At 42.2% G+C, this 22,324-nt stretch overlaps 1 protein-coding gene across 1 annotated transcript; it reads right to left on the reverse strand.

The window, feature by feature from the left end:
* Positions 1-266: 266 nt before the first annotated feature.
* Positions 267-20,497, reverse strand: LOC127579607 (immunoglobulin lambda-1 light chain-like). The gene is given in 4 exon segments (XM_052032497.1): positions 267-562; positions 565-588; positions 1,869-2,207; positions 20,452-20,497. Coding segments are annotated over 4 exon segments (705 nt in total).
* Positions 20,498-22,324: the final 1,827 nt, after the last annotated feature.

Below are 22,324 nucleotides of genomic sequence, written 5' to 3' on the forward strand. Positions count from 1 at the left end.
CATTACACTATTATTGGCAAAGAGATTTTGAAAAGGACATGGAAAATGCTGCGGCAGTGATAAACTAATCAATTTAATTGTATTGCACAATTTGTAATGCTACATTGTTGGTTGTCAGTTCACTACGAACTCACGGTAAGATACGGCCAGTGGGTTCGAGCAGACTCAGTGATCATCTGCTGCATCTGAAAATGTATTGGGTACAAGCAAACATTTGTATATGGGATTAATTTTATAGTTACAAATCAGGAAATTAACTTCTGGAATCACATACAACTGGATCTCGCGATGTTTGCCTTCAGCGGGTTTTCCTGAGTCTCGTGTTTAACCACACAGGAGTAAAGCTCGTGTGAGCTCCAGACTGAGGCTGGCAGAGTCAGGTAGCTGCTCGCACTGAACGTGTTGTCCGTCTCCTGATGTACCCGACTAGTCTCAACGCCATCGCTTCTAGCACTGCCGTCCATAGTCCGCTCAATGTCCACAGTGCCCGGATTAAACCCGTTCACCACATACACCAGGGTGGCGCTGCCTTTTGTTGCGACTTCATCCGCTGAAGGGGCAAAACAGAAACGGTGGGGGACCGAGGAGCTAGAAATCATAACAGACGCAAGAAAATTAATTATCAGTTGGCATTAAAGGTCCGAATCTACCGGTTATATACTTCTGTAGTTCTGGAAAACAAATAACCTGAGAATATTTTCATATGATGAGAACATGGACTGAAAGAACACATATTTGTAAACTAATAGCACAGCTCAAAGATATCGTATTTGTTTGAATGTTAGTCCTAATTCCTTCCCTAGTTCGGAATGTTATTGGGAATATTTCCACTGAAAGCCCGTGATGCGTGGCTGGTGGCGGTAAGAAAAATAAAAGATAAAACTGCTGGGAAATGTTTTGCGTCATATTCAAGCTCCTACAGACACGTATCCAGACAGCTCTGGATTTAATCTCCAGCAGATCCAAATACTGAATTGAAACAGTGTCGCAGGTAGTTTTTAAATGCTTGTTTGTACCTTTTCCCCGACAATAAATTTTAGCCAGGATTTGGAAAGCGGGTGTAAACCAGTCAGAAGGACACTTCGAGTCTCATAGCATTATGCAACCGCGCAGCACAGAAAATAGATCAATTTCGCGCCACTTCCCCAACCCTCTGGATTTTAAAAGGCATTCATTGCGGTTCACTATCGTCCTTTGCCAAATGTTATCCACAGATTCTGCTTGGTCCATTCTTCGATTCGGGACTCTTTTGCCAAAATTCCTTGGCTAAATAAAATCGCTTAATTTATCCAACAGTCCTTCAAATGGTGACAAGAGCTTCCGTTTCTATAACGCTTATAAAAAAGCAAAACGAACCACGGGAAGAGTCTCAAACGAAGCCCGCCGCATAAGGATACACCAGTATAGAGAAAATTGGTAAGTTGATTTATTATTGTCACATTTACGGAGGTACAGTGAAAAGCTTTGCTTTGCATGCCATCCGCACAGATCACTTCATTGCAACAGTGCACTGAGGTAGTACAAGGGAATACAATAACAGAATACAGAATAAGGCGTTACAGTTACAATCAACATTTTGGGGAAAGCAGCACGTTTCAGGAGCATCGAGGAACAAGTAGTAAAAAGGGAATTTGGGAGATCTTTCCAGAGTTTAATACCTTCGCATTTCCATCCCTATTGCCTATAGCTGAAAGAATTAAATTCCACGATGTTCAAGTGGACACAGTTAGATGAAGGCAGATGTCTGAGGGTTGTAGGGCTGCAGGGGGGGGAAATATCCTAAAATACGTAGATCTCTTTGGATCCTTGTTTCAAGGATTTATGACTGAAAGTAAACAGAAGTTCAACATTCCTAGTTTCACACTTACTGCCCAGATTCAGTTTGTTTCCTCTCCCGAAGGTGAGTATCATCTCGTCCCATACAGCGCAGTAATAATCGGCGGCGTCTTCCGATTGCACGTTGCTGTTAGTTAAATCAATCTGGTTGTTCCGTGAGTTCATGGAACCGCTAAACCGATCTGGAATTCCAGATGCTCTGGTGTTTCTATACCACACAAGGTCGGGGGCGCTGCCCGGCTTCTGCCAGCACCAGCTCGCGTCCGAAGTCCTGAAGCTAAGACCTGACATGGTACAAGTGATCTTGACGGTTTGCCCCGGAGAAGTTGAGATAGACGGGATCCGAGTCACAGTAGCCTCCGCGGTTAGAGCTGATGAAAACAATGAACATTCAGAACCATTCAGACAATCGGCACAATGTAACATGCAGGAATATTAAGTGTTCTAGTCACTGTAGAAACATCACCAAGGCGTCAAGACCCCGATGATTGCGATGATCAACACAGCTATGTTGATGGTGATGAAGGAACGTTTTCCGACACACACTCGGTTCTGAAGTTCTTTACAAGTCCCTCCTTAAAAAGTTTTCAGCGTCCCAACGTCACTAATTAGTCATTGTTCATGCAAATCTCCATCCACGTGACATCGAATTACTGAATTATTGGTGCAGTATAGAGTGCTATTTCCACAACTCCCGCCCTTCGGAGAAAGAAAGAAATACTAAAGCTCATAGAGGAGGGCTGGAGAATAGTAGAAAACAGTGAACTAGACGGTACGGAGACGCTGGGAGACCCAGAGAGGGAACAGCTGAGAGGATATCACCTGCTCAGGAAAAAGGATCAGTTGCGTGTGATATGGATTGTGTAATGGAACTGGATAAACTTTGTACCAAATCCCTTAAGTTCCCACTTCAATCGTAGCTAACCTTTTCAAATAATACATTTACCTTTTTCCTGCAAATAATTTGCAGTCATGTGATATCTCGGCGCTATTCTACTATTGACTGCTTTACTGGATTTAAAGTGGTAACTAATTAATTGCCGAATTGAAAGGCTCAGGAGGATCTGTAAATATGTCATCATCGCAACGCAAGAGAGTGAGAGGAAGTTGCTTCTTCGGAAGGTACCCGGTTGAAGGACATGTGGAGAGCATTGCACTGCAATGCAACAGGACTGTAAGGAAATAATGCTTTCAGTGAGGTCTCACAACTGCACGTCTGCCTCTGTTTGAGTTTGCTTGGCGAGATCACAGTGGTGTTCTGCCATTCTCGTCACTGAAGAGGAAAATATAATCCAAATTTAAGAAGTTAATTGACATTAATGAATTAGAACATTTTGTAAATTTGCTCCGCAAAAAGGGTTCTGCCGGTTCTTAACGTTCGCTGTTTCAGTGTCGAAGATACGGAGGATGGACAGTACGGGCCCCGCTGGCAACCCACGTTTGGAAGAGTGTAGAATATAAGTCTTATATGTTACGTTAAAAGACATTACGAAAAAGCAAGTGGGGCGTCAGGCAAGGGGTCAAATGGAAAACTTGTGTTTATGTTGGCGTGATTGGGGAGAAGGTTTAGAACATCTGTCAAGAATTTTTGAAAAGAAAGTACTTTAGACATCTGTTTTGGTCCTTCTGTGAGATTGACCACGACAGAGGATTTAGATTGGTTTGTAGGGATTATGTGTATTAAGGTTAAGCAACAGAAGTGCTATTTAAAGCCAACTGAGGAAGCGTCAAAACATTGTTTGGTTTTCTGACAATTTAAAATTGCCTTTTCTGAACTTATCAGAAATTGTCCTGGAATCTGTAGCGCTAAATATCTGCCTGTACACTGCTTCCAAATTTCCTTACCCAGCTGAGACGGGCGATTTTTTTTTCAAAAGAGCATTAAGTCTTAAGCTTATACTGAAGATGCCCCTTTATAGCAACGGACATGGTGTAACTCCATGTCACACGTTATTCAACGAATAGAAGAAAGGGTCCCACACTAATATTTTGAACATCTATTAAGGCAAATGAAACGGAGCCACCTGAAGTGAACTGGCACATTAGATTAAGGGATCGGAAAATCGAGATGCAGTTGCAGACATTTAAGATGATCTGTCAGAATAAATAATTAAAATAAAATACCCAACAAACAAAATAAATATATTTCAACGAAAAAAGATGTCTAAGTGGAGGACCCATCCTCCACAGTTAAGCAAAGAGGTTAAAAGTAACATTAACCTTTCCGTGGTTAAACTAGAAAACGTGCAGAGAAGACATGCTTGTGAGAAGATGTTGCCAGGACTAGAAGACCTGATTTATGGGGAGAAGTTGGCCAGGTTAGGACTTTATTCCTTGGAACGTTGGAGAATGAGGGGTAACCTCGTAGAAGTGTTTAAAATTATCGAAGGGATAGATAAGGTGGAATGTAACCGTCCTTTACCCGCGGTAGGAGAGTCCAAAACTAGGACGCATAGATTTAGAGTGAGAGAGGAAAGATTTATAGGGGACCTGAGGGGCAACTTTTTCACGCAGAGGGTAGTGAGTATATGGAACGAGCTGCCAGAGGAAGTGGTTGAGGCAGGTACAATAGTATAATTTAAGAAGCACTCGGATAGATACATGGAGGGGAGGGCTTGGAGGGATATGGGCCGATCGCAGGAAATTGGGACTAGCTGGGTGGGCACCGTGGTTGGCATGGATTCGTTGGGCCGGTGGCTCTGTATCCGTTCTGTATTTCTCAGTAACTCTATAAAACGAGTCAGAAGATTGAACAAAATATTGTAAATACATTAAATGATGACTGAAAGATTAGTGAGGAAGGAAACACCGAAATATGAGACAGCATGCTACGTAAGAGTTTCGGTATATTATTATTAAGGACCTAGAAAGCGAATGATGTCCTACAGTAGAGGTCTGAATAAACAATAATGGAAGATAAAGAGATGGTTGATGACTTAAACGGTTATTTTGCATGGGTCTTCATCATAGAGGATTCAAGCATCATCACAGAAACAGTTGTAAATCTGGTATTGGAAGGGAAGAAGAGGCGTCGGCAAGTTACAATTACAGGGAGGAGATACTGGATCTGCGGGCTGACAAGTCCCCAGGATATATTAGACTTCATCCCAGCGTCTTAATTCATTCCAGTGCAGTAGTAAATATATTGTAGTACCTTTTCAAAACTCCCAAGCATTTCTTATTCTCGTTCATTCAATAAGGAAGGGAGACCGGGAACTACAGGCCGGTTGGTTTTAACATCCGTCATGGGAAATGTTAGAAGCCGTTGCGAAGGAAAACGATATGGAGGGCACTTCTGAAAACAATCAAGGTAATGTTGCAAACTGAAACGGAAATCATGATTGGCCAACTTATGGAAATCCTTGAAGGGTTGACTCGTGTGGAAGATAAAGAGGAACCTGTACTCTACTTAGATTTCCAGCAGGCATTTGATAAGATGCTGAATCTAAGGTTATTGCGGAAAATAGAAGGTTACGGAAGGTAAAGAAGGAGCTGGTGCTGGGTCTTTTGACGAGCATCAAGGTGGATAAGTGTCCAGGGCTTGGTGGAATATGGCCCAGGTTATTGAAAGAAGCAAGAGAGGAGATTGCAGGGGCCTGACCAGGAACTTCGTCCCCTCATTAGCGAAAGGCCAGGTCCTGGAGTTCTGGAGGGTGACCAATATTGTTGATTTGTTCAAGAAGGGAAATAGGTATAATCCGGGAAAGTATGAGCCTCCCGTCCTTGGTAGGGAAGCAATTGGAGAGGATTCTCGGGGATAGGATTTACACACATTTGGAAAAACATGGCTGATTAGGGACAGTCATTATGCCTTTGCGCAGGGCAGGTCATGTCTTACAAACTTGATTGAGTTCTTTGAGGAGGTGACGAAGGTGACTGATGAGGGTAGGGCAGTGGATGTCGGCTACATGGATTTCGGTAAGGCGTTTGACAAGGTCCCTCATGGTAGGCTGATCCAGAAGATTAAGCTGCATGGTTTACACGGTAACTTGGTAGTTTGGCTTCAGAATTGGCTTGCCCATAGAAGACAGACTGAAGTAGTGGAAGGGTGTTATTCTGGCTGGAAGACCGTGACCAGTAGAGTTCTGTAGGGATCGGCGCTGGGGCCTCTGTTGTTTGCGATGTTTATAAATGACACGGATGAGAATGCAGATGGGAGGGTTAGTAAGTTCGTAGATGACACAAAGATTTGTGGAGTTATGGACAATGTAGAGGGCTGTCAAAGGATACAGCAGAATATAGACCAGTTACAGATATGGGCGAAATGGCAGAGTGAGTTTAATCCGAGCAAGTGAGAGGTGTTTCACTTTGGGAGGTCAAACATAAGGGGAGAGTATACAATTAATAGCAGAACCCTTAAGAGCAGTAGGATCTTGGGGTTCAAGTCCCAGCTCCCTGAAAATGACCACACAAGTAGGTAGGGTGGTAAGGAAGTCATAGGGCATGCTTGGCTTTATTGGTTAGGGCACTGTGTATACGAGTAAGGAAGTCATATTGCAGCTATATTAAACTTTGTTTAAGCCACACAGAGTATCGTGTGCAATTCTGGTTGCCCCATTACAGGAAGGATGTGGAGGCTTTGGTAAAGTGCAGAAGAGTTTTACCAGGATGCTGCCTGGATTAGAGAGTATGAGCTATAAGGAAAGGCTAGACAAACTTGGGTTGTTGTCTCTGGAGCGTCGGGGGCTGAGTTGAGACCTGATAGAAGTTTATAAAATTATGACAGACAAAGATAGGGTACACAGCAGAATCTTTTCCCCAGGGTATAAATGTCAAGTACTAGGGGTCATGCATTTAAGGTGAGAGGGGGAAGTTTAAATGAGATGTGCCAGTTAAGTTTTTTACGCAGAGAGTGGTGGGTGCCTGCAACTGGCTGCGAGGGATAGTGGTGGAAGCAGTGGCGGAGGACTGTGGTGTTTAACAGGCTGTTAGATAGACACATGAATGTAGGGATATGGATCAAGTGCAGACAGAAGAGATTTAGTTTAATTCGGCATCATGTTAGGCGCAGACATCGTTGGCCGAAAGGTCTGTTCCTGTACACCACTGTTCTCTATTCTATGGTGCAGGAGGCAACATACTGACATGGATAGAACAGTCACTGGCTAACAGGAAACAGAGAATAGACATAAACAGGTCTTTACCTGGTTGGCAAGATGTAAAGATTGGTGTGCCACAGAAAGCAGTGGCGGGGTCTCAACTTTTCACTTATAGGCACGACTTGGAAAATGGCACCAATTACGTGGTTGATGAATTTATTAAATGCCACGAAGATGGGATAAAATGAAAATATTAAAGAGGGCTACAGTGGATTCAGATAGTTTATGTGAGTTGGCAGAGTTCTGTCAAATGGAGTAAAATGTGAGAAAATATGAAATTATCCATTTTGGTAAGGAAAATACTAACGAGTATTCTCTACGTGGTGAGAGTTTGCAGAGTTCTGAGATACCGAGTGATCTGGGTGTCCTCGAGTATGATTCACACAAGTCAGAATCAGAATCGGAATCAGTCTTTTATTAGGTACAACTAATTAGCAAAGCTCGCAACATGTTATCATTTTATGCGAAGGGAGTTAAATATATTACTTGAGAGGTTATTCTTCAGGTACATAGGGCTTTAGTGAGACCTCAGCTGCGGTGCTGTTCACAATATTGGTCTCCTTTTTCAGTTAGGATGTAAATGCATTTGGAGCAGTTCGGAGAATGCTTGCCAGGCCGACATCTGGAATGGGCGGACTGTCTTGTGAAGAAACACCAGGAGTTTGGACGAGTGGGAGACTACTTCATTGAAACACAGAAGATCCTGCGGGATCCTGACAGCGTGGAGTGGAGAGTGGAGATTTCTGGCAAAATCTAGAGCTAAAGGTTACTGTTCAAAATCAAAGGGTTGCCTATTTAAAACAGGGACGAAGAAAAATATCTCTCAAGAAGTAGTAAGTCTTTGCAACTTTTTCTCAAAGGGTGGTGGAAGCAGTGGTGAGGCCAGTGAGTTCGACTCTATTCAGGGGAGATTAAAGATTGGCAACATATACCAACCTTGCCTGCAATGCACAGATCGAAATAAATGAATACATAAAACCATGATAACATCAGTGCTATTCCATGCCGAGCACAATTTGGGAAAATCAATGGGATTATCAAGGAATGCCAGCATTCTGACGAGGAATATCAACTTACAGCACCAAGTCTTGATTAAACATCCTGAACGTGGAATGACATAACTACAAGCAGAGGAAAGTAATAAAAGACAAAAAAAACTGCATGGTCTCATCCTCAATATCTGACTGCCATAGGTCCACCTATCACCATAGTATTTGTAAGACTATCTACGTCATAAGCCTTGTGTTGTGTGGCTCCAGCTTCATGCTAAATTGGCTGGAGTGAGAAGTGATCTAAAGCTCAAAACATGTCAATCATGAAAGACCGTGGGCCGTTAGCAGCAGCAGAAATAGATTTCACCTAAATCCTACAGCATGGTGAACTGCAACTCGCCTTGCAATTAACATTAAGCTGGATGACTGACCCCAGCGCAATGATCAGTGCAGAAGACCCTGCTGGAAACAGCTGTAGAAAAAAAAAAGTAGAAGTAAGAAGCAAATATAGAATGTTATGGGCCAGTGTTTGTCAAAGCAGAAACCACAAGCAGCGCAGTGCAGCAATCCATGTGACATCCTGTCTAAGATAAATAGATTGTTGCCTGCAGTTTCTTAGGCAGGAACTATATAATCAGTTAGGAAAGTGCTAAATTTTAAATCGTTGTTCTCTTTGTAGTTCAAAGGGAGAAATAGTTTTGTGTGGTTTGGAACCCAATGAAGGTAAAAAGGCAAAAAGAACACTGCAGTTTGGCAACAGAAGATAGAAAGTTACAGGATGATTGGAAAATACATTTATAGTCATCGTTGCAGATGGCAACACACGTGGGTACAGCCCCCGTAGCGTATTGACGGCAGCAAAAATAGCCCACAAGCACAAGTAGAATGAGATCCACTGTTTCTGAGAAAGCTAAACAATCCCTCAACCAATGGGTCAGGCCAAAAATCTGCACTTCTGCCATATACAGTGATAAAAGTTGGTATATCATTGAAAAGCTAATCAAGAGTTAAAGATTTTTTAAAATTTAAGACTGTAAGGAAACTGCGGACAGAAATGAGCGCCTGTGAAGAGACAGAAAGTTGCTTATGAGTACAATCAAGAGGAGATCGGCAGAAAATTAAAAAGCAGGATCTCTAGGGTTGTAATCTCAAGATTACTCGCTGTACAACGTGCTAGTGAAGCAAGAAATGGAAGATAGTGCAGTTAAATGGTTAGATGTGTGGCCAAGGGGTTGTTGCGGGGGGGGGGGTGATCTTCAAGTACATGGATCAGTAGGCTCTCATCCAGGACAGGTGGGACTGTACGAAAAGGATGGCTAGCGCCTAAACTGGAGGCGCACCAATATCCTCACAGGGAGATGTGTTAGTGCTGCAGGGGAAGGTTGAAGCTAGCGTGGCAGGAGGGTGGGAACCAGGGCAGTATGTCGGCAAGTGGAGGTATTGAGCGGGAAGGTCGAGGTTTGGCCAAGTAAGGCTGACAGGAAGGACAGGTAGTGCCAGGTGGGGCTGGTCGTGTACTTAATAAAGTCTATTTATTTCAATGCAAGAAGTATTACAGGTAAGGCAGATGAACTTAGAGCCTGGATTAGAACATGGAACTACGATTTTGTAGCCATAACAGAGACTTGGTTGAAAAAAGGGCAGGACTGACATCTCAACGCTCCAGGATTCAGATGTTTAAGACGCAATAGAGAGGGGTGTAAAAGAGGTGGGGGAGATGCACCACTGATCAGGGAGAATGTCACAGCCATACCTAAAGAGGGCATCCTGGAGGGTTCGTCCAGTGAGGCAACATGGGTAGGGCACAGGAATAAGAAAGGTGCTGTCACTATAATAGGGTTATACTGTGGACCTCCCAATAGCCTGCAGGAGATAGAGGAACAGATATGCAAGCAGATTATGGAAAGATGTCAAAACAGTAGGGTTGTCGAAGTGGGTGACTTTAATTTACCTAATATTGACTGGGACACCCTTACTGCCAGAAGCTTAGATGGCGCAGTTTGTTAGGTGTGCCCAGCAAGGTTACGTTACATAGCATGTAGATGATCCAAGCAGGGAAGAGGCCATACTAGACGTTATATTGGGAAATGAACCTGACCAGGTGACTGGAGTTTCAGTGGGAGAGCATTTTTAGAGCAGTGATCATAACTCCAAAAATGTTCAGATCGTTATGGGTAAGGATAAGACTGAGCCATGGGGTGGGGTGGGGGCGGGGGTCAGTAGTGCTAAACTGGGGAAAGGCGAGTTACAACAGTATTAGGCAGGAGCTGGTGAGAGTAGATTGGGAGCAGCTATTATTGGTAAGTCCACATCTAACATGTGGAATTCCAGCTGGTCAGAATTCAGGACCATCATGTACCTGTGAGGAAGGATGGCAAGGTTCAGGAACCTTGGATGATGAGAGATGTTGCACATTTAGTCAAAAAGAAAAAGGAAGTATATGTAAGGTTTGTGAAGCTGGGCCTTTGAGGAATATAAAGGCAACAGGAGAGAAACAGGGAATCAGAAGAGATAAAAGTGGCCATGAAATGTCTTTGGTGGGTAAGATTAAAGAGAATCCCAAGGCATTTTACGCACATATTAAAAACAAAAGGGTAACTAGGGAACTAAGGAGAGCGTAGGAACACTTAAGCACAAAGGAGGGAATGTATGCCTGGAGCAAGAGGGACGAGGTGCTTCGCATTGGTATTCATGTTTGGGAGGATAATATGGAGGATAGCGAGTTTAGGGAGGGGTTTACTGATATTCTAGGAAATGTTGATATCAAGGAGGAAGAGGTGTTGGCCATTCAGAACATTAAGGTGGATAAATTCCCAGGGCCTGATGGGACCTATCCCAGTTTATTTACAGAGGCAAGAGAGGAGATTGCTCGGGCCTCGACAGAGATCTTTGTATCCTCTTTAGCCACCGGCGAGGTCGCAGAAGACTAGAGAATAGCCCGTGTCGTTCCTCTCTTTAAGGGTGGAGATGGAGACAAACAAGGAAATAATCGCCTTAAGTCAGTGGTGGGGAAATTATTGGGGAAGATTCTTACAGATAGTATCAACTTACGTTGGAAAAAGCATAGACTTGTTGGGGATAATCAGCATGGAGTTGTACAGGGGAAGTCATGTCTTCCAAGCTTGATTGAGGTTTTTTTTGAGGAGGTTATGAAGATGATTGATAAGAGTCGGGCAGTGGCTATTGTATACATGGACTTTAGTAAAGCTTTCGACAAAGTTCCCCGTGGTAGGCTAATCCAGAAGATCAAGGCCCAAGGGATCAATGGAGACTTGGTAGATTGGATTCAAAATGGACGGCCATAGAAAACAGAAGGTAGTGGTTATGAGGTGTTTTTTTGACAGGAGGTCTGTGACCAGTTGTGGTCTGCATTGACCGGTGTTGGGATTTCTGTTGTTCGTAATATACATAATGACTTGGAAGAAAATGTAGGTGGGCTGATTAGTAACTTTGCAGATGACATGAAAATTGGCAGAGTTCATGGATAGTGAGGAAGGTTGTCAGAAGACTCAGCAGGATATAGAACATTTGGAAATGTGGACAGAGAAATGGCAGATGGAAGTTAATCCTGACCAATGTGAGTGGTTGCAGTTTGAGAGAGCATATTTAAAAGGAAAGTATACAGTAACTGGCAGGATCCTGAGGAGCATTGATGTACAAAGCGATCTTGAGATGAAATTCCACCGCTCCCTGAAAGTGGCAACACAAGTAGATCGGGTGATAAAGATGACGAATAGCATACTTTCCAACATCAGTAAGGGTGCTGAGTATAAAAGTCGGGAGGTCATTTTGCAGCTGTGTAAAACTTTGGTCAGCCCACATTTGGAGTATTGTGTGCAGTTCTGGTCGTCGCATTACAGGAAGGATGTGGAGGCTTTGGAGACGGAGCAGAAGAGGTTCACCAAAAGTTGCCTGGATGAGAGAGTACTAGTTACATGGAGAGATTGGACAAACTAGGATTGTTTTCTCTGCAGCGTCAGGACGACCTGATCTAGGTATATAAAATTATGAGAGGTGTAGACGAGGTAGCCTGCCTTTTTCCCAAGATGCTAATTGTTCATAATATGCCTGTTTAAATGACTCTAAAACGTTGCTCTCGTATCTGCTTCCGCCTCCTCAACAGGCATATCAACATGCAGGGAATTGAAGGACGTAGACCACGTTCAGACAGGTGTGGCAGTTTAAATTGGCATCGCGGTCGCCCAGATATCGTGGGCCAAAGGGTCTGTTCCTGTGCTGTCCTGTTCTGTGTTAAGGCTGTGTAAGGTACAGAATACATCAATCATATTAATGCACTACAGCTTGGTAGTAATTTCCACCATATTTTCAAGTAGTGTCAACCTGCATTTCATTTCTCTGTAACACTATATTCTGCATTCTGTTTTCCTTTTTACTACTTCGATTTATTTATGCATGGAATGATCTGTCTGGGTGTCACGCAAACAAAAACTTTTCACTGTATTTCGGCGCATGTGGCAATAATAAACCATCTGAAATACCAATAACGTCTTCCGCTAACTTATTTGCAACATTTGTATTTATGTTGTTTTATTTGTATTTATTTTTGCTGCTGCGGCCGTGGCTCTGGGCAAGGCAAAACACTGCCATCTATCGGTCATCATCGGTAATGATAATGACCGACGCCGTGGTCACATGCTGCTCGTCAGAGAGTTTTTTTACCTTCGGAAAAAGCGCTGGTTTATGTCTTTATCCCAGCTCTAATTTTAACATTATGTCACTATGAATTACCATTGGGGTGCGGGGGTGGGGGGGTGGGTGGGGAATACTTCTTCTGTAATTACCATGTCGTCAGCTTTATTGCTTAATACATTTTTTATCTCAAGTATCAAATTTCAAGGGGTTAAAAGTTGCTCCCCACTCTACTCCCATCCCATCCACGCCAATATTCGCCTAATAAATACTTATAGTATCAGTTTATCGACATGCACGTTGCTATTCACCCCATCATGTTCAGGGCGTTTGCAAATTTGGAAACAAAATATGGATCATTATCATAATATTGCCAGAGCGTTAACTGAACAATTGTCCTATCTGCAATAAATGAAAATTATTTCGCATACTTACATATCCATACGGAAGAGAGACCAGAAATTGGGGAATGCCAGCAGTTCCGTTTCAAGACGGTCGCATTTACATCTCCATAAGTGTCAAGAACTTCAAATTCCACACAGAAGTAGGACATGACCTTGCTGACAAAGTTTAACCAGTGATGTCCCAATTGCGTTCAAATCTTAAACTCTTGATGGAGTCGGGCAGTGGAGCAGGAAGTTACTGAATTTTCCGAGCAATTCTGTTGAGGAGTCTGAGTTGAACCCATTGGACCTGAGCTGTGCAGAGGCAGCGAGCCCGTTCGGTTGAATGGAAAGGAATGTCAGTGATGGAGAAAGGTAATTCTGAAGTCATCTGTAATCCTTTAATTAACTGAGATTGGTTTAAAGTTTCAAGTGTTGAAACGTTTTCTGTTTGTATGGTTTACTATTTTATATATAGCATAGATCACTATTTTAAAGTGTTGAAACGTAAATTGATTTTAATGGTTTCAGAATGCCAGGGCTTTCAAAAGCATTGAATTCTCCTGGCAGCTTTGATAGATATCAATGCCTCAGAGCTTTTTTTCCAGGTTCTGCACTATTTAGGATTGCTTCAGGACTTAAGAACAAGTTGGCAGCAGGGGAGACAGAAGAAAGAAGCAGTGGCAGAGCCAGCTTCCCATGCTGCATGGTGGAAATTACTCTGGGCTTCACTGTTACAACATGAGATCGTTGCAAGCAACTCAGCAACCTTCATTTTAGGTTCCAGTGATGACTGCTCCCACCCACCTGTCCCCCATTACCCTGCTAGCTCCAGTTATGTGGACACCCATGCTTTTCTGTACGTCAGCAATAAACATCTGTGACTCACCAGTGGTAACACATTCTGACCTAATTACAAAACAAAGCACCATATAATAGCTTGTGACTTATTCATCTCATAAAGAGGAAAGAGTTTCAAAATGAATGGACATTCAAGGCTGTGAATTGTGAGCCATCCACTTGTGAGCACGCAAGCATTTTATTTGCTTGTAATTGGTGGGGCAATGTTATTAATTAATAATCTGCTCTCGATAAATTACAATCTCCTTGACTCTCCAATCATCTATTAAAATAGATTTATGAGAGAGACGTATTAGCAATCCTTCTGCAAAATTAAATCCGACAGGAATTCGGAATTTTCTCTGCAGAGACAATTCTTTTCCTGAGGATACCACCGCCAAATTGAAGAGCTGAGGAGAATTTCCATGAGCGCTTGCTGTGATGGGTTGTTGCTCACACTTTGGAATGCTCATGGTTGAAAATTCAATGTAAGATGGATGTAACAAATGGTGGAATTCGCGTTGCAATATTTAAATAATCTGTTTCGATCTATAACCCAGCACCATGCAACAGAAGAACCAGTTGAGGACGTGGTTCAATCGTGGGATTCCCACCTAACCTTAATGCCAGCCTCGTCATTTGTTTTACCAGACATCTTAAATATCCGTCAACCGGGGGAGAATTTGCAACATGGACAAAAAGCATATCAGTCAGGGAGTGCTGAACAAACCTAGTTTTCACAATGGAACTACCGGGTCCCACTTAGGAATCCAAATTACAGAGCTGGAGAGACATGGCATCTGGTGCCAGCGCGTTTGCCTGGTTTATTCATACTCATAAATCACACGCCTGGCTCAAGCTTCCCTGTTAGCAGAAGAAGGCCACTGTACAATCAGCGTCAGGTCTCTCCTGTGCTGGACTATTGATCGCTGACAAATTCAGTTTACCAGTATCCCCAGAGGAAGTGACACAGCGCATTAGGCAGTCCAACACTACCTTGTGGACCACAGGAGCATCTCCAGAAGCACAATTCTGGCTGACAGAGGTAGCTAAGGATGCAAAGTCCTGCTCTCGTGCTTACATTTACCTCCAAGATATGAGACATGAGTGATATATAATCTTTTTTCCTTGCATCATAGCATTTTCAGTTATAACATCAGAAAATTGTTATGACACTGGAGGTGGCCTTTTCAGCCCATCGAATTTGCGATAGCATCTGGTAGAGAAATCCTGTCAGTAACCTTCTCCCTCTCTTTCCCTGAGCTCTACAATATATTTCAAATTCCTATCCAATTCACTTTTGAAAGCTTTACTTTATCCCATTTCCCCCAGTCCTATAGCCAGTGAGATCACAATCTTAACCACTCTCTGCATAGACACATTTCTCCTCACGCCCCTTTGTATTTTACACCAAAACGTTAATTCTGCCTCCCTTTGTCCTTGAACTATCTGCTAAGGGGATCAAATTATTTCTCTTTATCCTATTTAAATGAATAGGTAATTTCTTCTCTAACAAATCTGCTTTGAATCTTCTTCAATCCAATTAATTTAAGTGTTTCTCCCAAATTTGACAACTAAACAATTATTTGGTTAAATGAAGCACCACTTAGAAAGATACATCTTAATAAGTGGAAGTCTGTACAGTATTATTCAATAAATAATAACATGTTGTAGCAAATATGATATAAGAAAGAATTTAGCAAACTTTATACAATTACCATCTTTGCTTATACTGATCAAATTAAAATGGCAAAGATAAGTTGGAGTAGGAGTTCACAGAATTCCCTCTGGACAGTGTTCTGGAAAAGTATATAACGAAACAAATGAAAAGCCTGTCTTTGATGTTATATGCAATGGATCAGGATTAATTAGTAAGGAATTCTCTGGGGAAAATTGATCACAACGTGATAGATTTTATTTCTGCCGTTCAAGAGACACAAATATCGGGGGGGGGGGGGAACTAGAGTAGTGAACTTAAATAAAACCAATTATATAGGCATGAGTGGTGTGTTGCGTCAGATAACGTGAAAATTAGTTTACAAATCAGGCCAGTAAAAAAGCAAGTATTTAAAGATATGCTTCAAATTTCAAAACAAATGTACATTTCCATGATAAATTGAATCACAGTAAATACGGGGCAACAGTGAGTGCTATTTAGAAAAACGCATGCCAGATAAAGTGATAAGCCTGAAGACTGCAAAGTTTTTACAAGTAGCAAAAGTAGAGCAAAGTATTGGTCATGACCAGAAAGTTGGATTATGAGTAAATTAACAAGAAATACAAATTTTAAAAGGTAGAAAGAGCTTCTACAAGTTCTACAATTATGTAAAGGAGAAATAAATATGGATTCCATGAAGAGAATGACTGGTGAATTTATAATGGATTACACAGAAATGGTTATGACAGTAAACAAATTACTTGTACCTTAATTACTGAAATAACAATAAATATAATGGAAGGAAAATCTAGTGTCTAACACTACTGGGGAAGCTAAAGGCATTAATATTATTAAAGGGAGCATAGCAGATAAATTAAGGAAGATTACACAGGATAAATCTGGACTGATTGTGTCCCAGGAGCCTGTAAGTGGTGATTGTAGTGTCAGATTTAGTGATTAAATTAAAAATTTAGACTTTGGAACAGCTCCAGCTGATTGGAGGGTAGCAAACGTAATGCCACCATTGGGGCCATTTGTTTAATTTATCGGCATCTATAATTTGGGTCTATGGGGCCTGGTTGACCGATTGATGACTCATTCCAGTCCTCAAGATATTTCAGATACCCAGTTTTTCCAGTTGGATCAGAACTGACCGCTAATATGATCTCTATTTTCCCTCTCCACCGTTGCTACCTAATTACCTCCTGTATTTCTCTGTTTTATTTCAGATTTCCAGCATCTGCAGTGTTTTGGATCTCACAATTCCAGGATTGTTCTTTTTTCAGCATTTTCGTTCATCTGCACGTCTGCTCCAGACAGGTCCGCTGGGATTAACAAACCTTCCTCACTCACTCTTTCTCCGCTGGCACCAGCATCTCCATTTGTACTATTCAGCCTCTCTTGTGTCCTTGCCATCCCAGACGTTCCCTTTGCAGTCTCCAAATATCCATCCCTTTCTCTCCCCACGAATGCTGCCCGAACTGCTGAGCATTCTTGGGATTTTCTGTTTTCCTTTCAGTTTTTAAGCTTCTGCAATGCTTGTTCTTTGAGACCTTGACAGGAACGTGTCAGACATTATGATGCACTGTGTTGAATGTAAGAGAACTGGGGGAAAAAGAATGACTAAAGGTGACCCGGGCAACTGGAACCTGTTGTCGTGGTCTCAAAATAAAGATTCTGTCATTTAGAACTGGGATGGGAAGAAATTTCTTCACCAAGAGAGTAGTGAATTTTTGGAATTCTCTACTCAAAAGGCCTGAGGAGGCTCAGTTGCCGGATATATTCAAGACGGAGATCAATGGGCTTTTTGATATTAAGAGAATTAAGAGATTTGGGATCCGTGCAGAAAGGAGGCGTGGAGATAAAATACCAGCCATCATCGTATTGAACAGTGGAGCGGGCACAAAAGGCTCACTGCTACTACTTCTTATGCTCTTACTTTCTTACTTAAGAGGATACATCCTTCTGGTTTTATGGTAAATATTATAATCACTATGCTTATTACGCTGCTCAATAATGATCGTCGAATTCAAAATGGCACCGAATTTAACCGTTCAGAACACTTCTCTGTCCATTGGGCAAAGTTCTCTAAAAGCAGCTTTACCTGCCGCAGGAACTTACACTGAGCCACGCTGGGTTTCTGTTTTAAAGAATAAATAAGAGTCTTGTCCGCAGGCTACAATTCTGGGATTTTCCCCCCAAGACCAAATATTGTTAATATGGAAATTTGGAATAAAGCGAGCAAATGCTGGAAATACTCAACAGGTCAGACAAAATCTGTGGAGAAAGGAAGAGCCGATGTTTCATTCCAAAGTGTTTTCTGTTACTTCTGTGGGCTATTCTTGAGAGAGAACACAACAGCACAGTTGGATATCATAAGATAAGAAGATGAAATAGTGGCAGCAATGCAGTGGTCTACAACAGCGTCGCTGTGTCGTGAGAGTGACTGGACTGGACTGTGGTAGAAAGCATGTGTAAACCTCCTGCAACGTCAACGACAAAAACCTGTCAAAATTTCATGTAATTTTATTGTACGAGAAATTGAATGATACCTTTCGTCATAAAGTTCGAAATATGGATTATGAAGATGACAGGTTTGACATCAATGTACAAATGAGACTTGGGATTACACTTGAAGTGTTTGCTTATTCTCTAAATATCCTTTTACAGCAACTGGCCAATGCATCACCTCCAGCTTAAACCTGAGGAGAAGGCGTCGGGGCGTTCCCCGCTCCTCAGACTGGCTGAAACTGCCGGGAACCGTAAATTGGAAAACGAAGCAAGAAGTATTTCCAGCTGTCACTAGTTTCGAAATACTATTCCTTATTTAACCATTCTAAGTAGGGAATGTGTTTATTAAAATCTATTTAAATACGCACAGAAGAAGCTCGTCAGATGTAAGGCACTGAAAATTAATACGCTGAATTTTCACAGTGAGAAAAATAACTATTGTTTTGTTCAGTCCAGTTTTATGATGATTCGATTTACAGCACCTTGGTGTTGCGTGTAATTTATTGGGATTCACTTTCGAGTCTGTGTTTTAATTCGAACCAAACTGTCAGCATACTGACCTTCCTCGCCGTCAGTGGAAAATCCGTGTTGAAGTGAAATCCCTGGGCAGCCAGATCGCATTTGTTTTTCTATTAATGCAAATACCTTGTCCACATCCTTGTTTCAAATTCCTCCTTCGCGTCACGCTGCAAATCTCTGGAACCCATTCCAAACCCGAGTTATCTGCACTCTCTCAACTCTGGGGCTGTAAGCATCCCGGACTTTGACGTTTATTTTTATTATTAGCGTTTCTGTCCTCGCCTGGCAAAGCCCTCATCTCTTGAATTTCATTCCTAAATACTTTCATCTCACTACCTCGCTTTCTTCCTTTCACCTGATCCAAAAAATCCATCTCTTTTGACATCTGATATATTTTTTATTCAGAAATGTCTTACGCGTTTTCAGATTGTTTTAACTTTTAAATATTTATTTATTTTCAATGCCTTGTAAATGTGGATTATTGGATTCAGGTTACAGATCTGACCTGATCACTGGATGGTGAATCAAGTTAATGTGCTCAATAGCTCAATCCTGTATCGTTGCCTCCTATCCTATTCGTCTGAACACCGGACTCTGATTCCACAAGCCGCATTACAATTCCGCTGAACCAAGACCAACATAATCTCACCATTCACAGGAGGGTCGAAAAAGAGCAATACATGGGTTTTGCTACATTATCAGGAGATAGCACGTTCCCAGCCGCAAAGTGAACGCACTGATCTTCTTATCGAGCACAGGTGCGCTTTGACCACATCTGGAGGACTTCAACAACTACATTTGTCCAGTTGCATTCCAGACTATAGCATTCCAAAGCCACACTTATCTCCGTCTTTCTGTGCTCTAGAATGTGCCTTTGGTTCAGTGAACGGGTTTGCGGCTCCCCACGGGAAAACAAATTCTGTAGAGAAAAACACATTTTTGTCTTATTCTGCAGCACAGCCCATGTTGGAACTGACAGAAAAGCAGAACGCGATGAAAAGAATCCATTTATAGGAGACTGATTGGTTCCTACGCAGAAACTAGGCTGCAGAATTTAGCCGTGTTTCCCAGGAGCGGGAGAGTTGACAGGGTGAGTGAATTCATTTAATTGGTAGCTAAATGGAACTGTAGTGCAATTGCTTGTGAGAACAAATGAAGTGTCTGCTCAATGACATTGGTCCCTGCAAAATATGACAAGGGCACAATGACGAATTCGCCCTGCGTTTACCTGTGCATTCTGCGGCAAGGAGCAACGGAATAATTGTGGTGAAAGTTCAAAACCGTCTCTCCGGGCTCCTCTCCTGCCACTAACTTCGAGCAAGGTTTGTTCACTGATGTGTTTCAAAAGGTGGACTTTGCCGCTTTCACCGCACGAAGAGGTTGCCAAAATTCGAGGACATTAGTATCCATTGCTTCACTAAATTTATTTTACACGTTACATATGATTCAATGTTCTTCATCGCTTTTTGGAGTTGGTATCATTGAAGAAATTCTACCTTCCAACAACACAGAATAACTACGTGTGAATCGCAGCGGAGATCAAATTGTTTTCCGCGCTGAAGCGGCCGGTACTGGTAATACGGGGTTTCACGATGCTCCTTCAGATGGGCCACAGCTCTTTTCAGAGAACTGATCAGCAGCTCTTTGAAGCCCACATGGCCCTGTGAGGACCGGGTGGTATGTGCAGAGCGCCAGAGACTGCACATCCCACATCCGGCCGGAACGTGTCAGGGGTGAAGGGCAATCGGTGCTTCAAACTCCGGTAGCTCAAGCAAACCTCTCTACTCCAACACTAACAGTCTCCGGTAGGGTCTCGTAAATATGAATATTATTACACTTGTATCGATATATACGTCTACTTTATGCACAGTCTGGTCACTGAACGATACCGAAAGGAATCGAATTGACCAGACCCCAAATCATCTCACTGTGTCCGAAGGGCGAACAGCGAACCTAACCTGTACCGTTTCTGCTGATGGCATTCTCGACTTTATAATCAACTGGCTTCATCGACCAAGCAAAGCTACCAATCAGACCTACATACTTTTCATGAACCAGTCCAAGGTAAACCTTTCCATCGGGATGGAAATTACAAGGGACCAAAACATATACAGAAGCATGTTATCGATAAATAATCTTCAGCAAGGAGACAGCGGCACATATTACTGTGAACTGATGATCCTGGATCCGCCTTCCACTGGGGGTGTCATGGGCAGCGGAAGCCGATTGATGGTAACAGGTAAGGTTTGTTATTAAGTTTCCAGCTGTGGAACTACAATTGGTTTGGGATTTTATTGAAATTCAGGCCTGTATTCATGACTAAGTGCTTGTCAGTAATATGAACGTTAAACAAGTTGAAAGCGAGCTGAGGTTCGTGATCCCAGCAAAGAACTTTCGATGGAGCTGCCACTGGCCTATTGAGGGGACTCGGGATTTGGGGAGGGGTACCGTTTGGAAATAGAGGTTAGTGGGTTGGGGACTGTCAGCAAGATTATTGTTCCTGGTCATTACTGAGCGTCAATTATCAGTGCTTTGGAATGCCAAAGTGTGCAGAGATGAAGGCAGAAGCGGGCTGGGCAAACAGCCTTGCTCTCCAAGAGGGCGAGGAACACTCTGCTGCTGAAACTGGTCCGGATGACCAGTGTCTCCAAAATCGCCCACCAAAAGCAAACGAAACCTTGGTGGAGACGGTAGGGTAAACGAGGGCAAAATGTGGAGATGTTCCTCTGGGAACTTGTTTTAGAAGACCCATGAAGATAATCCAAAAATATTTTAGCTCTATTTGGCAATTGGCATTGGTGTAGTTGTAGACCAGGGTCAGGTTGGCCGCAACATTTTGTCCTAAATATTATTAACTGATATTTCCAGTCAAAACTATAAATGGATAACAATGTCTCTCGAGCAACCTATTTCCTCTTCTCAATGTTATTTTGCGCCAGAATTTGTATCATCGCTTTGATCAGTACGATGATTTCGAATGTCAAGACTGGTCTGTTAGGTGTGAAACTTAACGGTGTTGGTTGATGCTAATCAGATCAGGCCAATACATCTGTAACTTAGATTGACATCATCGAGAGAGTGCAGTGGTCTCTGGACCCGAGATGACCTCTTCAATTCTTCAGTTATTTACGAACAGAGCATGTAGTTAATCTGCAGTTTAGCTGAATTATCCTAACTTTACCCAGAATGTTGGCTTTACCTGGGGTCAATTTTTGATTTTCTGATTGTAAACACACGATTTATTTAAGGATTGCAGTGCGGTCCAAAACCAAGTAATGGCCCAAACTGGGCAACTTTAACATTTCGTCAAAATCAAAAACAAACTTCAGACGCTGGAAATCTGAAATTTAAAAAAAATGAGGACTGTGGAAGTACTGAGCAGGTCAGGCAGCATTGGTACTTAAGTTATAAATGTTTAAGTTAACTTTTCGGCTAAAATATTTAACAGATGCATAATAAAATGTTGTTAATTCTGGATAACTTCTAGCTTTAAATTCAGACCAACAACTAGATGAATGCTCCTCTCTTTAAATGTTGGTAATTAAAAACACAAAATGCTGGAAAGCTCAACAGGTCAGGCAGGATCTGTGGAAAGAGAAACAGTTAACGTTCCAAGTCTAAGATAAAAAAGATTCTGATGAAGGGTCTTCGACTGTTTCTATTTACACTGATGCTGCCCGACCTGCTGAGTTTTTCCAGCAGTTTTGGATTTTATTTCAGGTTTTTCGCGCCCGTAGCTTTGTATTTAAATTTTAGTGATTTGAATAAAGTTATGTTGTAAAGGCATCACTTAACAGATTCATAGTGAGATCATCTCACTGTAAAATGTACAATGAT

The sequence above is a fragment of the Pristis pectinata genome, chromosome 17 (assembly GCF_009764475.1).
Source record: "Pristis pectinata isolate sPriPec2 chromosome 17, sPriPec2.1.pri, whole genome shotgun sequence".
In the NCBI taxonomy this organism is placed as follows: domain Eukaryota; kingdom Metazoa; phylum Chordata; class Chondrichthyes; order Rhinopristiformes; family Pristidae; genus Pristis; species Pristis pectinata.